This window comes from Marmota monax, unplaced genomic scaffold (genome assembly GCF_021218885.2).
Source record: "Marmota monax isolate L192 unplaced genomic scaffold, Marmota_monax_Labrador192_F-V1.1 WCK01_AAM20220418_F8-fsc00102, whole genome shotgun sequence".
In the NCBI taxonomy this organism is placed as follows: Eukaryota; Metazoa; Chordata; class Mammalia; order Rodentia; family Sciuridae; genus Marmota; species Marmota monax.
In genome coordinates this window covers 5,522,540-5,539,440 of record NW_026692494.1, presented here as the reverse complement: position 1 = coordinate 5,539,440, position 16,901 = coordinate 5,522,540, and the positions used below count along the sequence as shown (strand labels likewise).

Sequence of the window (16,901 nt, the reverse complement as noted above, 5' to 3'; positions counted from 1 at the left end):
CGTGGTTGTCAGATCTGGGGTGGGGGAACCCAGGGATGCTGCTTGATAACCTGTAAGACTCAGGGAGCAGGAGGACCCCGAGTGTCAGTAGTGTGGAGGCTGAGAAAGACTCTGTGCTTCACAGCCTGCATTTCAAGGGTGCAGGCAGGCTGCTGGATGTGGTTGGTTGGCTGGATGTTCTATTTGTTGCTTTGGCCCTATTTTTGTTTTCTGGGCTTCTTAGGAATGTGCATGTCAGCTAGGCCTATGTTCCAACCTCAGCCCTGTGAAGGTATATACCCTTCCAGGTGTGGTAGCCATGCCTGTCATCCAGCAACTGAGGCTGGAGAATCACAAGTTCCAGGTCAGCCTTAGCAGGTTTTTTTTTTTTTTTTTTTTTGAGAGGGAGGGGGGGGGAGAGAGAGAGAGAGAGAATTTTAATATTTATTTTTTAGTTATCGGCGGACACAACATCTTTGTTTGTATGTGGTGCTGAGGATCGAACCCGGGCTGCACGCATGCCAGGCGAGCGCGCTACCGCTTGAGCCACATCCCCAGCCCCCAGCCTTAGCAGTTTAGTGAAACTCTGTCTCAAAATAAAAAATGAAGCTGGACGCAGTAGGCACACCTGTAATCCCTCTCCTGCCTAGAATCCCTCTCCGGAGGCTGAGGCAGGAGGATTGCAAGTTTAAGGCCAGTCTCAGCAACGTAGTGAGGCCCTAAGCAACTTAGGAGACCCTGTCTCCAAAAATAAAAAGGGTTAGGGATGTGGCTTTTGGTTAAGTGCCCCTGGGTTCAGTCCCCAGCACAAAAACAAACTAAAGGACTCTGGAGGTATGCCTAAGTGATACAGTGTGCTGTGCCCCCAGCGCTCCCCCAGAGTGTACAGTAATTGTTTTTGCCTATTGCCCTCCCCAGCCCTGCCCCCACAAATCCACGTCCAGTCTCAGGACTTACCTGTTCTGGAGGTTCCCTGTCTAGGGAGTCAGTACTGGCCCTGTTGTCTCTGGTTCTCACGTAGCATGAGGTCCTCCTTGAGGTCCATTCCTGCTGGTGCCAAGTAACTCTGCAGGTGAGCTGGACCAGGTCATAGGTGTTGGGCCCTGTGAGGACTTTGGCCTTCATCCCGGGTGGTGCTAATGGCAGGCCTGTGCCCGGGCAGACAGCAGTGGTGTCTGCAGGCAGGGTGGTGGTTCAGACCTCCGCCACACCTGCTGTCACTTTGTGTACAGGGGTGTGGCACCACTTCTGTTGGGCTGCCTGGGAGCAGGGAGGACTGACCCTGTGCCCCTCAGGCCACCTGTGGGCCTTGGCCCCAGCTCTCAGCCACGGTGGCCTGTGGCAGCAGAGCATCTCCTGTGAAGCTGAGAGAGTCCTGGCTGTGAGCTTCGTTGCTGTGTCCCACCTCCTCACCCTTATTGGCCTGGGCGGGGGTGGCATCAGCCTCTCCTCAGAGACCTCCAAGGCTACTTGCCCAGCACGTTCGGGGGAGCCTTTGGGCTGCCGGGCAGTGCAGTTGTCACGATGGGCAGTTGTTGAGGGGCTGTCTGGGCTCAGTGCTGGCCTGGAGCTGCGCAGCAGGACTCCTGTCCTCCTTCCCATTCTACGCTGCCCTCCTTCCTGTAGAGAGCTGCTGCCAGAAAGGGCAGCTCTGCTGTGGTTTCCCCTTGGGCCTGGATGTGGGCTGGGCCCAAGGGCCCTTTGTGGACTACAGGTTCAGGGTCAAGTTTAAAAATGCTCTTTTGGCTGAGTGCAGTGCCGCACCCATAGTCCCGGCTCCTCAGGAGGCTGAGGCAGGGCTTGTTTGAAGCCAGCTTGGACAACATAGCGAGACCCCTTCTGAAAAGTAAGAAATCAGAGTGACTTCATTCTGCAGCAGGTTTTCATTTCAAGTCTGAAGCGCAGTGTGTTTTGCGTTTAATAGTGTCAGTCTGGCCAGGCCCATGTGCAGTACCCAGACCCCTGCCCCTGGCTCTGGATCTCCTTCCTCTGTACCCATTAGTGTGCTGTGTCTCGAGGGGTACTGCACAGGCAGCCCTGGGAGCATTGGGTGCCCACATCTGGAGCCAGGCCAAGGGCCATGCTGCCCCACCTAGGGGTGAGGGACAGCACCTGCCCTACCAGAGACCACCCTGGCGGGGCGCGGTGGCACGCCTGTCATCCCAGTGGCTCAGGAGGCTGAGGCAGGAGGAATGTGAGTTCAGAGTCAGCCTCAGCAATAGCGAGGCGCTAAGCAGCTCAGTGAGACCCTGTCTCTAAATAAAATACAGTACAGGGCTGGGGTGTGGCTCAGTGGCTGAGTGCCCCTGAGATCAATCCCTGGTACCAAAAAAAAAAACCAAAACAAGACCACCAGTGCCCACGTGGCTGCACTCCTCATCTGGGTCCCTTGGCAGACTCCCCGCTGCACCTGTGTTTAGTTTTCTCCCTTTTCCTCTGGAGCTGGAGATGGGGCCTAGTGGGACCCCTGTGGCCCCTTCCTGTTTCTGGGACCAGCCTGGGGAGGACTCCTTGGTGGTCATGGGCTGGAGGCCCCAGTGTCTGCTGGCTTTGGGGTTTCCTGGTCCTGGAGTACTGTGGCTCAGAGGCAGGAGCTGCGGGTCTGGCTGTCCAGGGTGTTTTTAGCTGTGGTTTTGTTGTGCACGCATCAGAGTTGGCACTGAGTGGGACTGCAGCCTGAGGAAGCCCCTTCTTGAGGCTCACCACCTGGCCATGTTTCTCACGGAGCAGGAGACACTCCTCAAGAACCCGTGACCTCCAGGGTGAGGAGGTCTCCACCTCTTGACTCAGAGGCCCATCTGAGGAGATTGCCTTTTCTTCTCCCCAGAACTGGGAGTTGGACCCCTGCTCTTAACCACTGAGCTACACCTGCAGTGCTTTTTATTTTTCACATAGAGACAGGGTCTCTCTGAGCTGCCCAGGCTGGTCTCAGACTTGCCATCCTCGCGCCTTGGTCTCCGTAGGAGCTGGGGTTGTAGGAGTTTGCCACCATCACTGGCTTTTCTGTACCTTTTGTGGTGCCATGTTACCTTGGGGACCATAGAGAACAGTTGTTACAACTAGTGAAACGTAAAAGCAGTGGCAGGTTGGACTTGTTTCTGCAGCTTCTGGAAGGCTGTTTCCTGCTCCCTGGGGAACTGAGCACCTGGTGGAGTAGCTCTCTTCCTGAGGCTCTGCTCAGCCCAGGAGCCAGTCCCTGGCCAGAGAGCACTGGGTCTCTAAGGCACGTTCCCATTCTGCAGCCTCTGCTAAGGGTGGGCGGTCAGAGGTGTTGCTGTGCAGAACTGGGAGCTGGAGTGTGGAGCGGGCATGACTACCCTTCAGATCTGATTGGGCTTTTCCAGATGCTGAAGGCTGAGGGGCGTAGGTGGTGGGGTCTAAAGGACACCAGTTGACAGGGGTCAGGGAAGGGTGTCAGCAGCCTGGAGGCCTGGCAGCACAGAGGTGTGCTGAGGGGGTCTGCCGTGCGGACCAGGGGCCTGAGGCTGGGCCACTGTCTGGGGACCACAGACCTGCAGAAGAAGGCTGTGCTTGGTTTAATGTTGTCCTTGTTTGGGACTCCTGGTCTCTTTTCTGGCCTCTGTGGTGCTGGGGATGAACCTAGGGCTTCCATGTGCTGGGTAGGCGTCCACTGAGGATCCCTCCCAGCCTGCCACTGTGTCCTCGCTCATGGTCTCTGCCCTGGCACAGGTCTTGCTCTGCAGCCTGGTGTAGGAACCCTAGGACTGGGACCTTTCTCAGAATGGATGCAGAACAGCAGTGAGGGTGTGCAGGTGGCCCTTGTAAAGGAACCTGCTGGGCAGATTGGTGGCAGAGCCAGGAGCCACACCTGGCCTCCTCCCTGACCTGGGTTCCTTATCGTGGGTGTACGTCTCTGTGAGTTCTCTTGCTGACCACGACACCTGGGACTTTCTTGCATCCACTCCCACCCCCGTGTGTGTCAGTGAAGATTCAGAGTTGGTATCTGCAGGACCCCCAGGCCCTTGCCCTAGTTGGAGGTGAGCAGTCCTGGAAGGAGCAACCTGGTGTCAGGAACCACCTTCCCTTGTGACACTGTGTTCTGCTTTGCCTGAGGGGTCAGTTACCCATAGTCAGCCTCTGCCCCAAAATACTAGATGGAGAATTCCAGAAATAAGCCACTTGTAAGTTTTAAATTGCACGTCATCCTGCATAGCATCCTTTGCCAGCACCTGCGTACTGTGTGTCCTGGCAACCGTGAATGTGTCCCGCGGCCGTCTTGGTGCCTGGACATGCTGCTGTGGTTCACAGTGCTTGTCCAGTGGCCTGCATTTCCTGGGTGGCGCTCCAGACCCACGCCTTGTGCGTGTGCAGTTGTGGTGGTTCTGCTCTGCCACTGCCTGTAGTTCACAAGTTGCTGTACCTGTTTGTAAATTAAACTCTGCCACAGTCATCATGCTGAGGGCTTTGCCATGATCCACGCATCTATTGGGAGTCTTGGGAATGTTCCCTGCAGATTAAGGAGGGCGACTATGTATGGTTCAAGGTGGGAACAATTAAAAAATTTTTTTTAGGGCTGGGGATGTGGCTCAAGTGGTAGCACGCTCGCCTGGCATGCGTGTGGCCCGGGTTCGATCCTCAGCACCACATAACAACAAAGATGTTGTGTCCACCGAAAACTGAAATAAATATTAAAAAAAAAATTTTTTTTAGTTGGAAGATGGACACAATACTTTTTTAAAAAAATGTTATTTTTAAAATTTTAGGTGGACACAATATTTTTATGCGGTGCGAGGCAAGAACCCAGTGCCTCACATGTGCTAGGGGAGCGCTCTGCCGCTGAGCTGTAACTCAAGCCCATAATTGTGTTTGTGTTGATGAAGTGTTTTTTACTGTGGTGTGTGCTCTGCTACTGAGCTATGTCCTCAGCCTCTGTTGGGGAAGTTGTGGGTGTTCTCCACAACTGGAAACTGGGGCAGGGAAGCCCCTTGTGCCCGCCGCCTGGCGTTCCTAGTCCCAGCCAACTGTGAGGGTAGGCTTTTACCTGGGAGACATTCTCAGTTGCTTCTCTGGGCTGCGGGGTTGGTTTTCGTGAGAGGAGATTGGGTAGTTGCTCAGAAGAAGGAGCTTCTGACCCTGGGCTGCAGGAGGATATGACAGCGGGGTTCTCCCTGAATCCAGAGACCAGGACTGTTCACAAACCAGGGCTCCTGGGCTCCCTCTCTTGGAGCCCTGAGTCACAGGAGGAGCACAGCTGAGCTGGGATCGGGGCATTGCACTGTGCATGTCAGGGCTTTCTGTGGACAGAACGGGGGTCAGTGAGTGTTCACAGCTCTATTCAATGCTGGGATCACAGGCGTGCACCCCTCACCTCAGTGAATTGGAGGGGGTTATGAGGAGCACCAGAGGGGAGCTGGCCCAGGGCACTGCTAAGTTCTAGGCCAGCCTGGCAATGAAACAAGACCCTGCCTCAGAACACAAAGGGCTGGGAAGCTGGGTGTGGTGGTGTACACCAGTGATCTCTGTGAATGGGGAGTCTCACAAGTTTGAGGCTAGCTTAAGCAACTTAATGAGATCCTACCCAACCTGCGGGGACTCTGTCTCAAAAGGACTGGGGATGTGGCTCAGAGGTAGAGTATCCCTGGGTATACTCCCCAACGCCTCTCCACACACACACCCCCCACACACAGAAAGGACAGGAGAAGGTGTCTTACGACAGAAGGCTTCAGGCTGGGATGTAGCTGGGTGGTGGAGGGCTTGTCTGGCATGTGTGAGGCATGCCACCAAAAAAAAAAAGAGTGTGTAGTAGAAAAGGCCACATAGTATGTGGGACTCCACTGGCACATTCCAGAGCAGGGTCTGTAGAGACAGGGAGTGTCAGACATGTGCACCATGTCGGAGAGATAACAGGGTGACTGCTGGCGGAAGGGTTTCTTTTTGCGATGATGAGAATGTTCTGGAATAGGATTTGGACCGTGGTGATAATTGCACAACTCTGGATACATTAGGTGAATAGAATTGATACGTTTTTTATTTTCCTGCAGGGTTGGGGATGGAACCCAGGCCCTTGTGCATGCTAGGCAGGCATCCACCACTGAGCTGTACCACAGCCTGAATTTACACTTTCTTTACTTATTTATTGGTATGTGGGATTTTTTTTTGGGGGGGGGGTACTGGGGATTGAACTCAGGGACACTCAACCACTAAGCCACATCCCCAGCCCTTTTTACATTATATTTAGAGACAGGGTCCCTTTAAGTTGGTTAGAGCCTTGCTAAGTTGCTTAGGGCCTCACTAAGTTGCTGAGGCCAGGTTTGAACTCGTGATCCTCCTGCCTCAGCCTCCCGAGCTGCTGGGCTTACCGGCGTGCAGCACCTCACCAGGCTAATATGTGTTTTGGATATTGATATCCAGGACCTTGAGCATGCTAGGCAAGCTTTTTATTGTCCAAGTCGCATACTTTAAGGGCCAGTTGTATGGTCTGAGAATTATGTCTCAGTTGAGATGTTCTGAAACAAGACTCCAGGGTGTCTGGAGAGTCGTTCTGATGCTACTGAGTGCTCAGGTGTGCTCAGCCCTTTCCAGGGTCCTTTCAGACATGCTCTCCTTTCTTGCCAAGCATCCCTGTGGGGCAGGCACTGTCCCTTGCTGTAGAGCTCTGAAAACCATGGCTTGGCTGAGATCAGGCACAGGCCTGGAGCTGCGCCTTTGAGCTGCTCAGCAGGAGCCAGTTGGTAGCACTGCATGGGCCTGGTCAGCCAGAGTGTGGTGCTGGCCCCAGGCCCCATGAGGCTTGACAGTCCTTCGTGCTCCACCCCACATGTATCTCTGACACTCCAGGTGCCAGGCTCAAATTCTAGTTGGTTTGCTCATGCATCCCAGGTGCCCAGGAGAGTCTGGGGTGACCTTGGGACAAGTATGGGGCAAGAGATCCAGTGTGCAGTAGCAGAAATAGTTCCATGGAGTTAGAACACGAGCCATGTAGCCTGGTGGTGTCTTTACTTTATTAACCATGTAGGAAATATTTCAGCACGTGCACTGTGAAGCTGTCATTGAGATTCTGTGTCCCCTTCTGCCCCCATCTGGAGATGCCGGGTGTGGTGCGCGCTTGTGGCCCTCAGTCTGCAGCAGCTGCCTTTCAGATGCTCACTGTTCGTGTGGCACGTGGCTGCGTGCTGGAGAGCTAGGGGCCGCACTGGGAAAGTCTGTGGCCCCTGGGGTGTGGTGAATGAGGTGCAGGAAATCTGGAGGCAGGGGCTTGAGCAGAGAGCTCCTGGAGACAGGGTCGGGAATGCTGCAGGTGCTCTGTCATGGCAGCCAGCTCCAGGCTGATGGAGAGCGGCTGTGGACGTGAATGTCGTGAGGCACAAAGGCCTTGGGAGAGCAGGGTGGGCTGGTGCTGGTGACGTCCAGATTTTGTCTTGCAGCTTCTCAGTCTGGATCCAGGGGCACCAAGGAAAGCATCTGGGTGTGTGCAGGTGTGCATGTGCCTGAACACCTCTTGAGGGTGAGGGTCCGGATCTTCAGGCATGGTCACTGTAGTGGGCGGGGAGCCACGGTCCTGTGTGTTTTTGGAAGGGAGTATGGTGAACCTGAGGAGTGGGCGATGCTCTGGGGTCTCTAACCAGGCTGGTAGGGAACAGCCGCTCTCTGGTGCTGCTCCTCCTTTTTATCCTTTGCCTACTTTTTATCAGCATGTAGGGTACATGTATGTTGTACAAATAGTGGCCATGCTCCCGAGCTCTAGGGGCACCCAACTGGGGTGCTGGCCTTGGGGTGCAGAGGGGAGCAGGGATGAGGTCGGAGGTGGGTTTGGGGCTGGCGGACTTGGTTTCAGGTATGGTGTGTTCTGGGCTTTGAGACAGCTGCGCATAGGTGCTGGACAGTTGTTGTGATGCTGACCCCTGTTTACAGATGGGACATAGATCTCTGTGGCTCAGCGACTTCGCAGCCCCTTGTTGGGCTTGTGTGGAGGCAGAATCACGGACAGACGGTTACTCTAGGCTAGGCTAAAGTGGCCCCTGGGAAGGCTCAGCTCAGGGGGCCACCATTGCAGTGGGTTGGCATCTACTTGTCCTTTCTTGAGGGTGGGCTCAGGAGCCACATCATTTGAGAAATGAAAAGAGGTTGGATGCCATGGTGTGGGTTACCAGGGAGATCAGTAGCCACCTCCATTCCCTGGGGTCGTGCCTGGAGGGAGGGCAGCTCGGTGACCTAAGATGTTGCTTTGTCTTTTTCAGGACAAACATCATGATGCTGCTCATGAGATCATCGAGACTATCCGGTGAGTTCTGGGGAGGTGCAGAGCACTGTTGTATCGGGTGGGGGTGTCCAGAGCGCGAGGGCCCTGCCCCTGGTGGTTACAGGCCTCAACAGGGGAGCTCTCAGGAGAGGCCTCAAGGAGGGCCCAGATGGCTCTGTGCTGTACTGCAGGCCCAACAGCCATGCTCTGTTCTTGTGGTCCACCACCCTTGACAGATAAAATGCCCGGGTTTTTTCTCTTTTTCCACCTGGGGATGGAGCCTGGGGTCTTGTGCATGCCAGGAGAGTGCTCTACCACTAGCTGCATCCCCAATCCTTTTAATTTTACCTTAGATAGAGTCTTGCTAAGTTGCCCAGGCTGGCCTTGAACTGGTGATCTTCCTGCCTCAGCCTTGTGGGTTGCTGGCATTATAGGCATGTGCCAGTGCGCCTGACCGTGCCCAGGTTATTTGTTTATTTTTTTGTACAAGGATTGAACCCAGGGATACTTAACCACTCAGCTGCATCCCCAGCTCTTTATTTTATTTTATTTTTATTTGATACGAGGTCTCACTAAGTTGCTTAGGGCCTCACTGAATTGCTGAGGCCGGCTTTGAACTTGTAATCCTCCGCCTTGGCCTCCCGAGTCACTGGTGTGTGCCACTGAGGGCTGCCCCTCACCCTAACACATCTGAGTGTTCAGAGAAGAGCCAGTGACAGTGGGGACAGGGAGAAAGGGGGCAGCTGCCTGTTCCCGAGAGCTGTGGTCAGGGATGGTGCCCTGGGAGGCCCTCTGGCCCACCCATGTGTGGAATTTGGGCCACTCCCCGTCAGGATGCTCCATTCAGGCCTGCAGCAAAGCTACACTTGTCTTGGGGCCCCTTTGCCCCCAGTAACGCTGTGCTCTCTGGCGGCTCCCTGAAGTGAGTGGACGTGGGCAGGGGGCCAAGCCCTAGCGGAGTGACTCACAGTGGTAACCTGGAGCATAAGGTACACACAGTTGATCAAAGTGAACACCTCCTGGGGGAGAGGGAGGGGTCCTGCAGCAGCTCTAGAGGGACAGAAGGGTCTGCTGGGGAGAACTGGGGCTGGAGTGAGCCCCACAGACAGGATCCACCTAGGTGTGGCACGTTCCTGACTTGACCTCTGAGAGGGTGGAGATGATTAGGGGTCTGTCTTACTGACAATAAGGGGATTTCAGAGGGGGCCCCTCCTGCTCGGAGGGAGGGACCTCGATGCTGAGCAGTGGCTGAGGTCTTTTTGGACATTGTTTACTGGGCCTCAGCCTTAACACGCAGCACTGGGCAGCCACCACCTGTGCCACACGGCTGTGACATCTCCATACTCGAGCTGAACGTGGCTGAACTTTGTGTGTATGGTAGTGATTTTCTGGTGTATCATTTTGTTGGGTCCCTGCAGTATCCACAGGGAGCAGGAACCCAGGAGTGGGGTGCTGGTGCCCGGGCTTTGTAGTGTGGGCAGAGGGCCCTGAAACCCATTCCTGTCCCCAGGCTCTGTCCTCCCTCTGCCTCATCAGTGCTAGAGCAAGGCCTCTGGGCCAGCTGTTGGGACCTTGCACTGAAGGGATCAGCCTGGGGTGGCCTCTTCCAGCACTGCCCTCCTCCATGCCCGTTTGGTGGTTCTGCTCTGCCCGTGTCCAATCTGGGGGCAGCGTATGTTCCCCAGGAAGGCCTGCTGGGCTTCTTACGCCTGGCTTTGAGTCTGCATCTGCTGCTAGGGAGAAGGACCAGCTGAACAGCCTCCGGGCTTCTGCTGCACAAGTGGAGTTTTTTTGCTTGTTTTGTGGTGCTGGGAATTGAACCCCCAGTCCTGCTTGTGTCTTTTTGTGGGGCTGGTGATGGAACCCAGAGCCTCACAAGTGCTAGGCAGGTGCTTCACTACTGAGCCACCCCAGCCCACTGCAGTGTATTTTTTTGGTCCTGGGGCTTGAACCCTGGGGTGCTTAACCACTGAGCCACATCCCCAGCTATTTTTATGTTTAATTTTGAGATGAGGCCCCGCTACGATACTTAGGACCTTGCTAAGTTGCTGAGGCTGGCCTTAAACTTGGGACCCTCCTGCCCCAGCCTCCCAAGACACTGGGATTGTAGGCGTGCTCCTCCACCTCCCAGCTTCTTTCCTCTTTTTTTTTTTTGGTGGTACCAGTGATTTAACCCAGGGGCAATTTGCCACTGAGCCATACATCCACAGTCCTTTTTATTTTTATTTTTTAAATTTTGAGACAAAGTCTCACCAAGTTGCTGAGGCTGATCTTGAACTTGTGATCCTCCTGTGTCAGCCTCCAGAGTCTCTGGGATTGCAGGCATGTGCCACTGTGTCTAGCTGTAATATATTTCTTTATTTCTATACGTTGTCTTTATCTTTTTTTCTGCAGTTTCATTGCTTTTGGTGTAGAAGTCTTCATATCTTTCATGAGATTACCCCCAAGTATATATGTTTTAAGGCTATTTTAAGTGGCATTTAGAAACAATTTTTTAGGGTTAGGTGGTATAATTTAGTGATAGAGCATGTGCTTAGCATGTGTAAGGCCCTAAGTTTCATACCTAGCACCACAAAACAAAAGCAAACACGAGTTTTTAAACTCTGTGTTGGAAGTGTATATAAATATATTGACTTTTAGCTGGGCCTGGTGGGGCAGCCTGTCACCCAGTTACTCAGGAGGCTGAGGCTGGAGGGTTGCAAGTTCAAGGTCAGCCTGGCAACTTGCTAAACCCTGTATAAAAAACAAAAACAAAAACCCCATGGGGTGGCTCTGTGGTAGAGCACCTCTGAGTTCAATCCCAGCACTGTAAAGATAAACAGATTCCCGTCTGCGTGTTGAGTACCTGTCGTGTGTCAGTGCGTGAGTGCGCGGTGCTCGCTCCACCAGGCTCTGATGGCCTGCCTCTCCGTGCTCCCTGGGTGCTCTGGTGGTGTGGTCCTAGGGCGAGTCGTGGCCTGCTGAAGTGCTCCCTCCAGCTTCTGCTTCCCTTTGTTCTTGGTCTGTAGGACAATGTGGACGAGAAGTGGCTGCAGAAGTCCTCACCTGATGACCGAGATGTGCCCAGTGGCCAAGGGCAGCTGCAGCCCTTCTGTGTCTTCTGTGTGTGTGTGTGTGTGTGTGTGTGTTTTGCTATTCTGGGGATGGGACCCGGGGCCTGCACATGGCATACAGGGTAGTCAGGCCTCTGCCACTGAGCGGACCCCAGCCCCAGTGTGAGCTGAGGATGCAGAGGGCCTGATGACACTAGAGGCACACTGAGGGGTCCCAGGAGAAATTGGGAGGGTTGCACTGCCCCGTGACCCCAGAGGCTTTGGTTTTTGAGTTTGGGGGTCACCCCTGCCTCAGGTGTGGGATGCAATGAGGCTTATTTCAAGTGCTGGAAACTGGACACACTGTTGAGAGGAGGACTGGTTCCTGCTGTGCTGCGGGGCAGCGAGGACCATTGTGTGCCCTGTGGTTTCCTCGTGGCCTTCCTGGGAACCCACAGGCAGAGCTGACCGTGACCGTACGCCCTTCACCAAGGGACGCCTCTTTCTGTCTCCAGCTGTGAGAGGTTGAGTGGCATGGTGTGCACCCTCTGCTTTGTGGAGATGGCCCTGCGCAGTCTTCATTCCTCCCTGGGATAGGCCCCATGGGTCTCCAGGGATTGGTGAGGCCTGCTCCCCAGACTGTTGCAGGACTTTTGTGTCTGTCCCTTAGGGTTGTTGGTCTGCACTTTTCCTTCTTGTAGCGCCTTTGTCTTTATAGTCCCTTGCCTCTTTCTGGTTTTGGTATCTGGGTAAGCCGACCTCCTGAAACTGAAAGGGTCTTTTTTTTTTTTTTAATTTTTTAATGTTTATTTTTCAGTTTTCGGCGGACACAACATCTTTGTTTGTATGTGGTGCTGAGGATCGAACCCGGGCCGCACGCATGCCAGGCGAGCGCGCGACCGCTTGAGCCACATCCCCAGCCCTGAAAGGGTCTTTGTAGGATGATGTTTTCTCTTCTCCCTCTTCCCCTCCCCAGTCCTGGGGTTTGAAGCCTGGGGTGCTCCTTTTAGTCTCGAGCAGGGTCTCGCTAAGTTGCCCAGGCTGGCCTTGAATTTAGGATCCTGCCTAGGAGCTGGGATGGCAGGCCTGCAGCTGGGTCCTCTCCCGATGTGCTGGGTGGCACTCGCCAGTGGAGCCCTCTGCGCCTGCAGCTGCTTTGCTGGAAGGCATTTGGTCTTGGTGGTGGCACCTTGGGGCGTCATGCCTCCTCCGATGGCTCTGCCTCTGTCTCACTCTCCGAGGTCTGCAGGGTGCTGCCTTGGCGGGGCTGCACAGGCCCAGGGAGTTTTGCTCTGTAGCGGGCCAACACCTAGGTCCTGTCTCTTCACACAGGCCCCCATCTCTCCCTCCCAGTGCTTGTTGAAAAAGCACCATTGTGGGCTAGGGATGTGGCTCAAGCGGTAGCGCGCTCGCCTGGCATGCGTGCGGCCCAGGTTTGATCCTCAGCACCACATACAAACAAAGATGTGTCCACCGAAAAAAACTAAAAAATAAATATTAAAATTAAAAAAAAAGAAAAAGCACCGTTGTTGTTGTTGGACTAGTTTTAATTTTTCAGATGATAACTTTTTAAAATTTTTTTTTAAAGAGAGAAAGAATTTTTTTTTTTAATATTTATTTTTTAGTTTTCGGCGGACACAACATCTTTGTATGTGGTGCTGAGGATCGAACCCGGGCTGCACTTATGCTAGGCGAGCGCGCTACTGCTTGAGCCACATCCCCAGCCCGAGATGATAGCTTTTTTAAAGTATCTAGTTGTAAGTTGCTTTTAGAGCTCCCTGATTTGAGCAGATTTCTCTCTAGATCCTATTATGGTAATTAAAAAAAAATCTTTTATATTCTTATCATAACATGTAAATTCGTTTCACTCTGAAGCCTTTATTGAATTAGTGATTCACATTAACTTCATCATAAACTTTGCATTTGTTATAAAGCAATGCCTTCTTTCTCTCTTTCACATTTTGAGTTGAATCATGGGAGATTTAAAAAAAAGTTTGTTGTAGATGGACACAATACCTTTATTTTTATGTGCTGCTGAGGATAGAACCCAGTGCCTCACACGTGCCATGCAAGCGTTCTACCAGTGAGCTACAGCCCCAACCCAGAGATTTTTGTCTTTATATGTGAGAGCGAGTAGTGTTCAAGAAGGAGGTAAGCTGGTTGCGGTGGCCTGTAATTCCAACAACCCTGGAGGCTGAGATAGGAGGATCGTAAGTTCCTGGCCAGCCTCCACAATTTAATGAGGCCCTAAGCAATTTAGTGAGACCTTGTCTCAAAGTTAAGCATAAAATGGCTGAGGATGTGGCTGAGTTGTAAAGCACCCTTGAGTTCAATCCCTGGTTTAAAAAAAAAAAAAAGCTGGGGGGAGTGTAAAAATGGAGTCTAAATAATGGTATTCTTTGTGGTCAACTGTTTGTGTTTCAGATGGGTCTGTGAAGAGATTCCAGATCTCAAGCTTGCCATGGAGAACTACGTTTTAATTGACTACGACACCAAAAGGTAGATGGAACCGGGTGTGGTGGCGCATGCCTTAATCCCAGTGCCTCCGGAGGTGGAGGCAGGAAGACCGAGAGTTTAAAGCCAGCGTCAGCAAATTATGGAGGCGCTAAGCACCCCAGTGAGACCCTGACTCTAAATAGAATACAAAATAGGTCTGGGGTGTGGCTCAGGGGTCGAGGGCCCCTGAGCTCAACCCTTGGTACCCCACCTAAAAAAAATAAGAAAAGGTAAATGGAGGTACCTGGCTGCTTCCTCCGTGAGGGGGATGTAGCTCATCATAGGGACACATCCTAGAGTGAGTGACCTCTTCTTAGATGGCATGTGCTGATTCGAAATTCCTCTGTGGAGCTGGCTGTGGCCTCCATAGTCACTTTGGCGGGTGTGTCCATCAGGCGTTGGCCAGGGCTGCCAGCAAGGACAGAATTGGAGACTCCATGTCGCAGACACTGGCGTGGTGTGTGTGGAGTCCCCCGAGTCTCAGTGACTCCTTCTATAGCAGGAGCTGCCTGCCAGAGTCAGTGTTTCCGCCAGCTGCTGCTGCCCTGGTCCGGGACAGCACTGGGCTGGGCCAGTCCTGTAGACCTCTTGGCTGGGTGTGCTCAAAGGGCGTGTCTCCTGCTGCTGCTGCTGGTGGTGGTGGTGGCACTTGTAGCAGTCCCCTCCCAGAACTTGGTTGGGGGGAGGGCAAGGCGTCTCTGCAATGCCTGCCTGGAACCCTGTGTTTTTGAGAGCAGGAGGGCCAGGCTGAGAGGGACAGAGCAGTCTCGCCTGCAGAGCTGCTTTGGGAGCTCAGAAGGCTCACTTGAGACAGGTTCAAGCCTAGAGTGACCACAAGCCTCTCATGATCAGCATCTGGTGCTCTTTGTCTGACGTCACCTTCACTGTTCACCATGGAAGGGACCCATGCAGCGGGCCAGCATGTTGGCCTCGGTGACCCTCCCCAGCCCCGTGCCTCACCCTGTTGTGGGAACAGGCAGGGAATGGAGCTGCCTTCACTCCTGCAGGGCAGGGGCCCTGAAGATCCGCTGGCTCGCAGGGTACATCCATGTCGACCTGGTGCTGCAGGCTCTGAGGTCAGCCACCTCATGTCCTCACGCGTGGGTGTTCCTGGGACGCCACCTCAGGCTCTGTCTTGGCCAGCGTGGCTCACAAGACTCAGGGAATCACCTATTATGTTTAAAAGTGGTTTGTTACAAAGGACATGAGAAAGGGTGCAGATGAGCAGCCAGATGGCAAGGTGCCAGGGGAGGTCCTGAACAGTCCCGCAGGAGGGTTCTGTCCCCTCGAGCTGGGTGCACCACCCCTCGCACCTGCATGTGCTCCCCTGTGTTCAGGGTTTTTGTGGAGGCTCCATCTTGTAGGTACGGTTAGTCGCACCTGCAGCCCCCCCTTCTCTCTGGTGGTTGGAGGTGGGCCTGAGACCACCAAGCTTCTAGCCATCGCTTGTACTTTCTGCTGCCAGCTGTTTCCGGAGCCCACCAGGAGTCGCCTCATCAGAACAAAAGGTGGCTGTCACTTGGTGTTCCTGGGCATGGGAACTCTGTCAGGAACCAGGGCATAGGCCAGAAGTGCTTGTTTGCCCCAGTACCACAGCCCTTCAGGTGGACAGCAGTAGATGGCGGTGCTGGCCCAGCCCTCCCCTTAATCACATGCTGGGCTCCCCTGCCCCGTCTCCAGGCCCTCACGTGCCTGGCAGCAGGTGTTTGGAGACACTTTGTTCACAGTGTGCTCCTACACAAGTGCTTGATGCTCTTGACTTCTGAGTTCAGTTTGCTCCTCTTTTTGACACTGGGACTGCGTCCGAGGTACTGTACCACTGTACTGTACATCCCCAGCCCTTGTTATTATTATTTTTTTTTTTTAAGAGAGAGAGAGAATTTCTTAATATTTATTTTTTAGTTTTCGGTGGACACATCTTTATTTTATTTTTATGTGGTGCTGAGGATCGAATCCAGCACCCTGCGCATGCCAGGCGAGCACGCTACCGCTTGAGCCACATCCCCAGCCCATCATTTTTTATTTTAGATAGGACCTCGCTAAGTTGCTGGCTTTGACAAAGCTCACTGTCCTCCTGCCTCGGCTACCTCAGCAGCTGGGATTACAGGTGGACCTCAGTGCACCCGGCTCAGTCTGCTTTGGAAGAGAGATCAGTGGCGGGAGACAGGAGCAGGGTCAGTCGCATGGCACCCACCTGAGGGAATGTGTGGCTCCTGAGCACATGGGGGAGGTCCCCATTCTCTTTGCACTCTGGAGAAGCTTGCCAGAGATGTGTTTTTTTTTTTTTTTTTTAATATTTATTTTTTAGTCATAGTTGGACACAACACCTTTATTTCACTTGTTTATTTTTGTATGTGGTGCTGAGGATGGAACCCAGGGTCTTGCGAGGAGAGCGTCTACCGCTGAGCCCAGCCCAGCCCCTTGCCAGAGGTTTTGAGTGGCTTCCAGTTGTTGAGGTTGAATGTGAGATGTAAAAATTGGAATCCAAGAACATAGAGATGGAAAATGGTGGCCTTTCTTGTTCACTCTGAGGTCTACATGAGGAAATGGCCCAGGGGTGTTGGTCCTGTCCTTCCACCAGGGGCCCAGGAGGGGGCTGGCCAAGGTGAGGTGTTACCCACAGAGGCGTGCGGGCTTCACTGCGCCCCCCCCAGGAGGACGGTGCCCTGTGTGGGCCACCAGCTCTTGTCTGGCTGGTGGCCAGCTGCAGACCTTGGCGCGAGCTCTGGCCTGTGTGGGCCCCAGTTGCTCCAGCACTGAGGGAACAGGTCTTGGCTCTTGGTGGCCCGGCCCTTGTGAAGCAGCAGCAGTCGGAGTTTTCAGAGGCATTGTCCTCTTGTCCTTGGCTCTTGTGGCCTCTTCGGGCTCTGAGGGGGTCGTGTCATTGGTGTTCTTGAGTTGTCTTGTTCTTTTTGTTTGTTGTGGAGGTGGGGTCACCCTGTGCTGCCCATGCTGGCCTTGAACTTCTGGACTCAAGGTGGTCCTCTCCTGCTGAGAGGGGGGACTGCAGTGCGTGCCCCAGGTGGAGCTTTGTCTTGTTCGCTGCCCTGCTGTCCTGTGCAGTGCTGCCTGGGTGCAGCTTCTCCTGCTGGACCGAGGCAGAGCAAGACGCACCAGATGTGCAGCCAGCGTCAGGCTCCTCCTCCAGGCAGGGGTGGGGGACGGGCTGGTGGGTGTTGGACATCTGTCCTGTC

At 53.8% G+C, this 16,901-nt stretch overlaps 1 protein-coding gene across 6 annotated transcripts in view; it reads left to right on the top strand.

The window, feature by feature from the left end:
* Dot1l (DOT1 like histone lysine methyltransferase) overlaps positions 1 to 16,901 on the top strand; it is a 57,327-nt gene that overhangs the window by 5,014 nt on the left and 35,412 nt on the right. For 5 of the 6 annotated variants that reach the window (XM_046444233.1, XM_046444232.2, XM_046444231.2 and 2 more), the window contains exons 2-3: positions 8,178 to 8,221; positions 13,636 to 13,710. In XM_046444233.1, the coding sequence (XP_046300189.1) occupies positions 8,178 to 8,221; positions 13,636 to 13,710 (119 nt within the window). Of the gene's footprint in view, positions 1 to 5,978; positions 6,080 to 8,177; positions 8,222 to 13,635; positions 13,711 to 16,901 lie in introns of those variants that run through there. The other variant, XM_058579235.1, reaches the window with a different exon arrangement.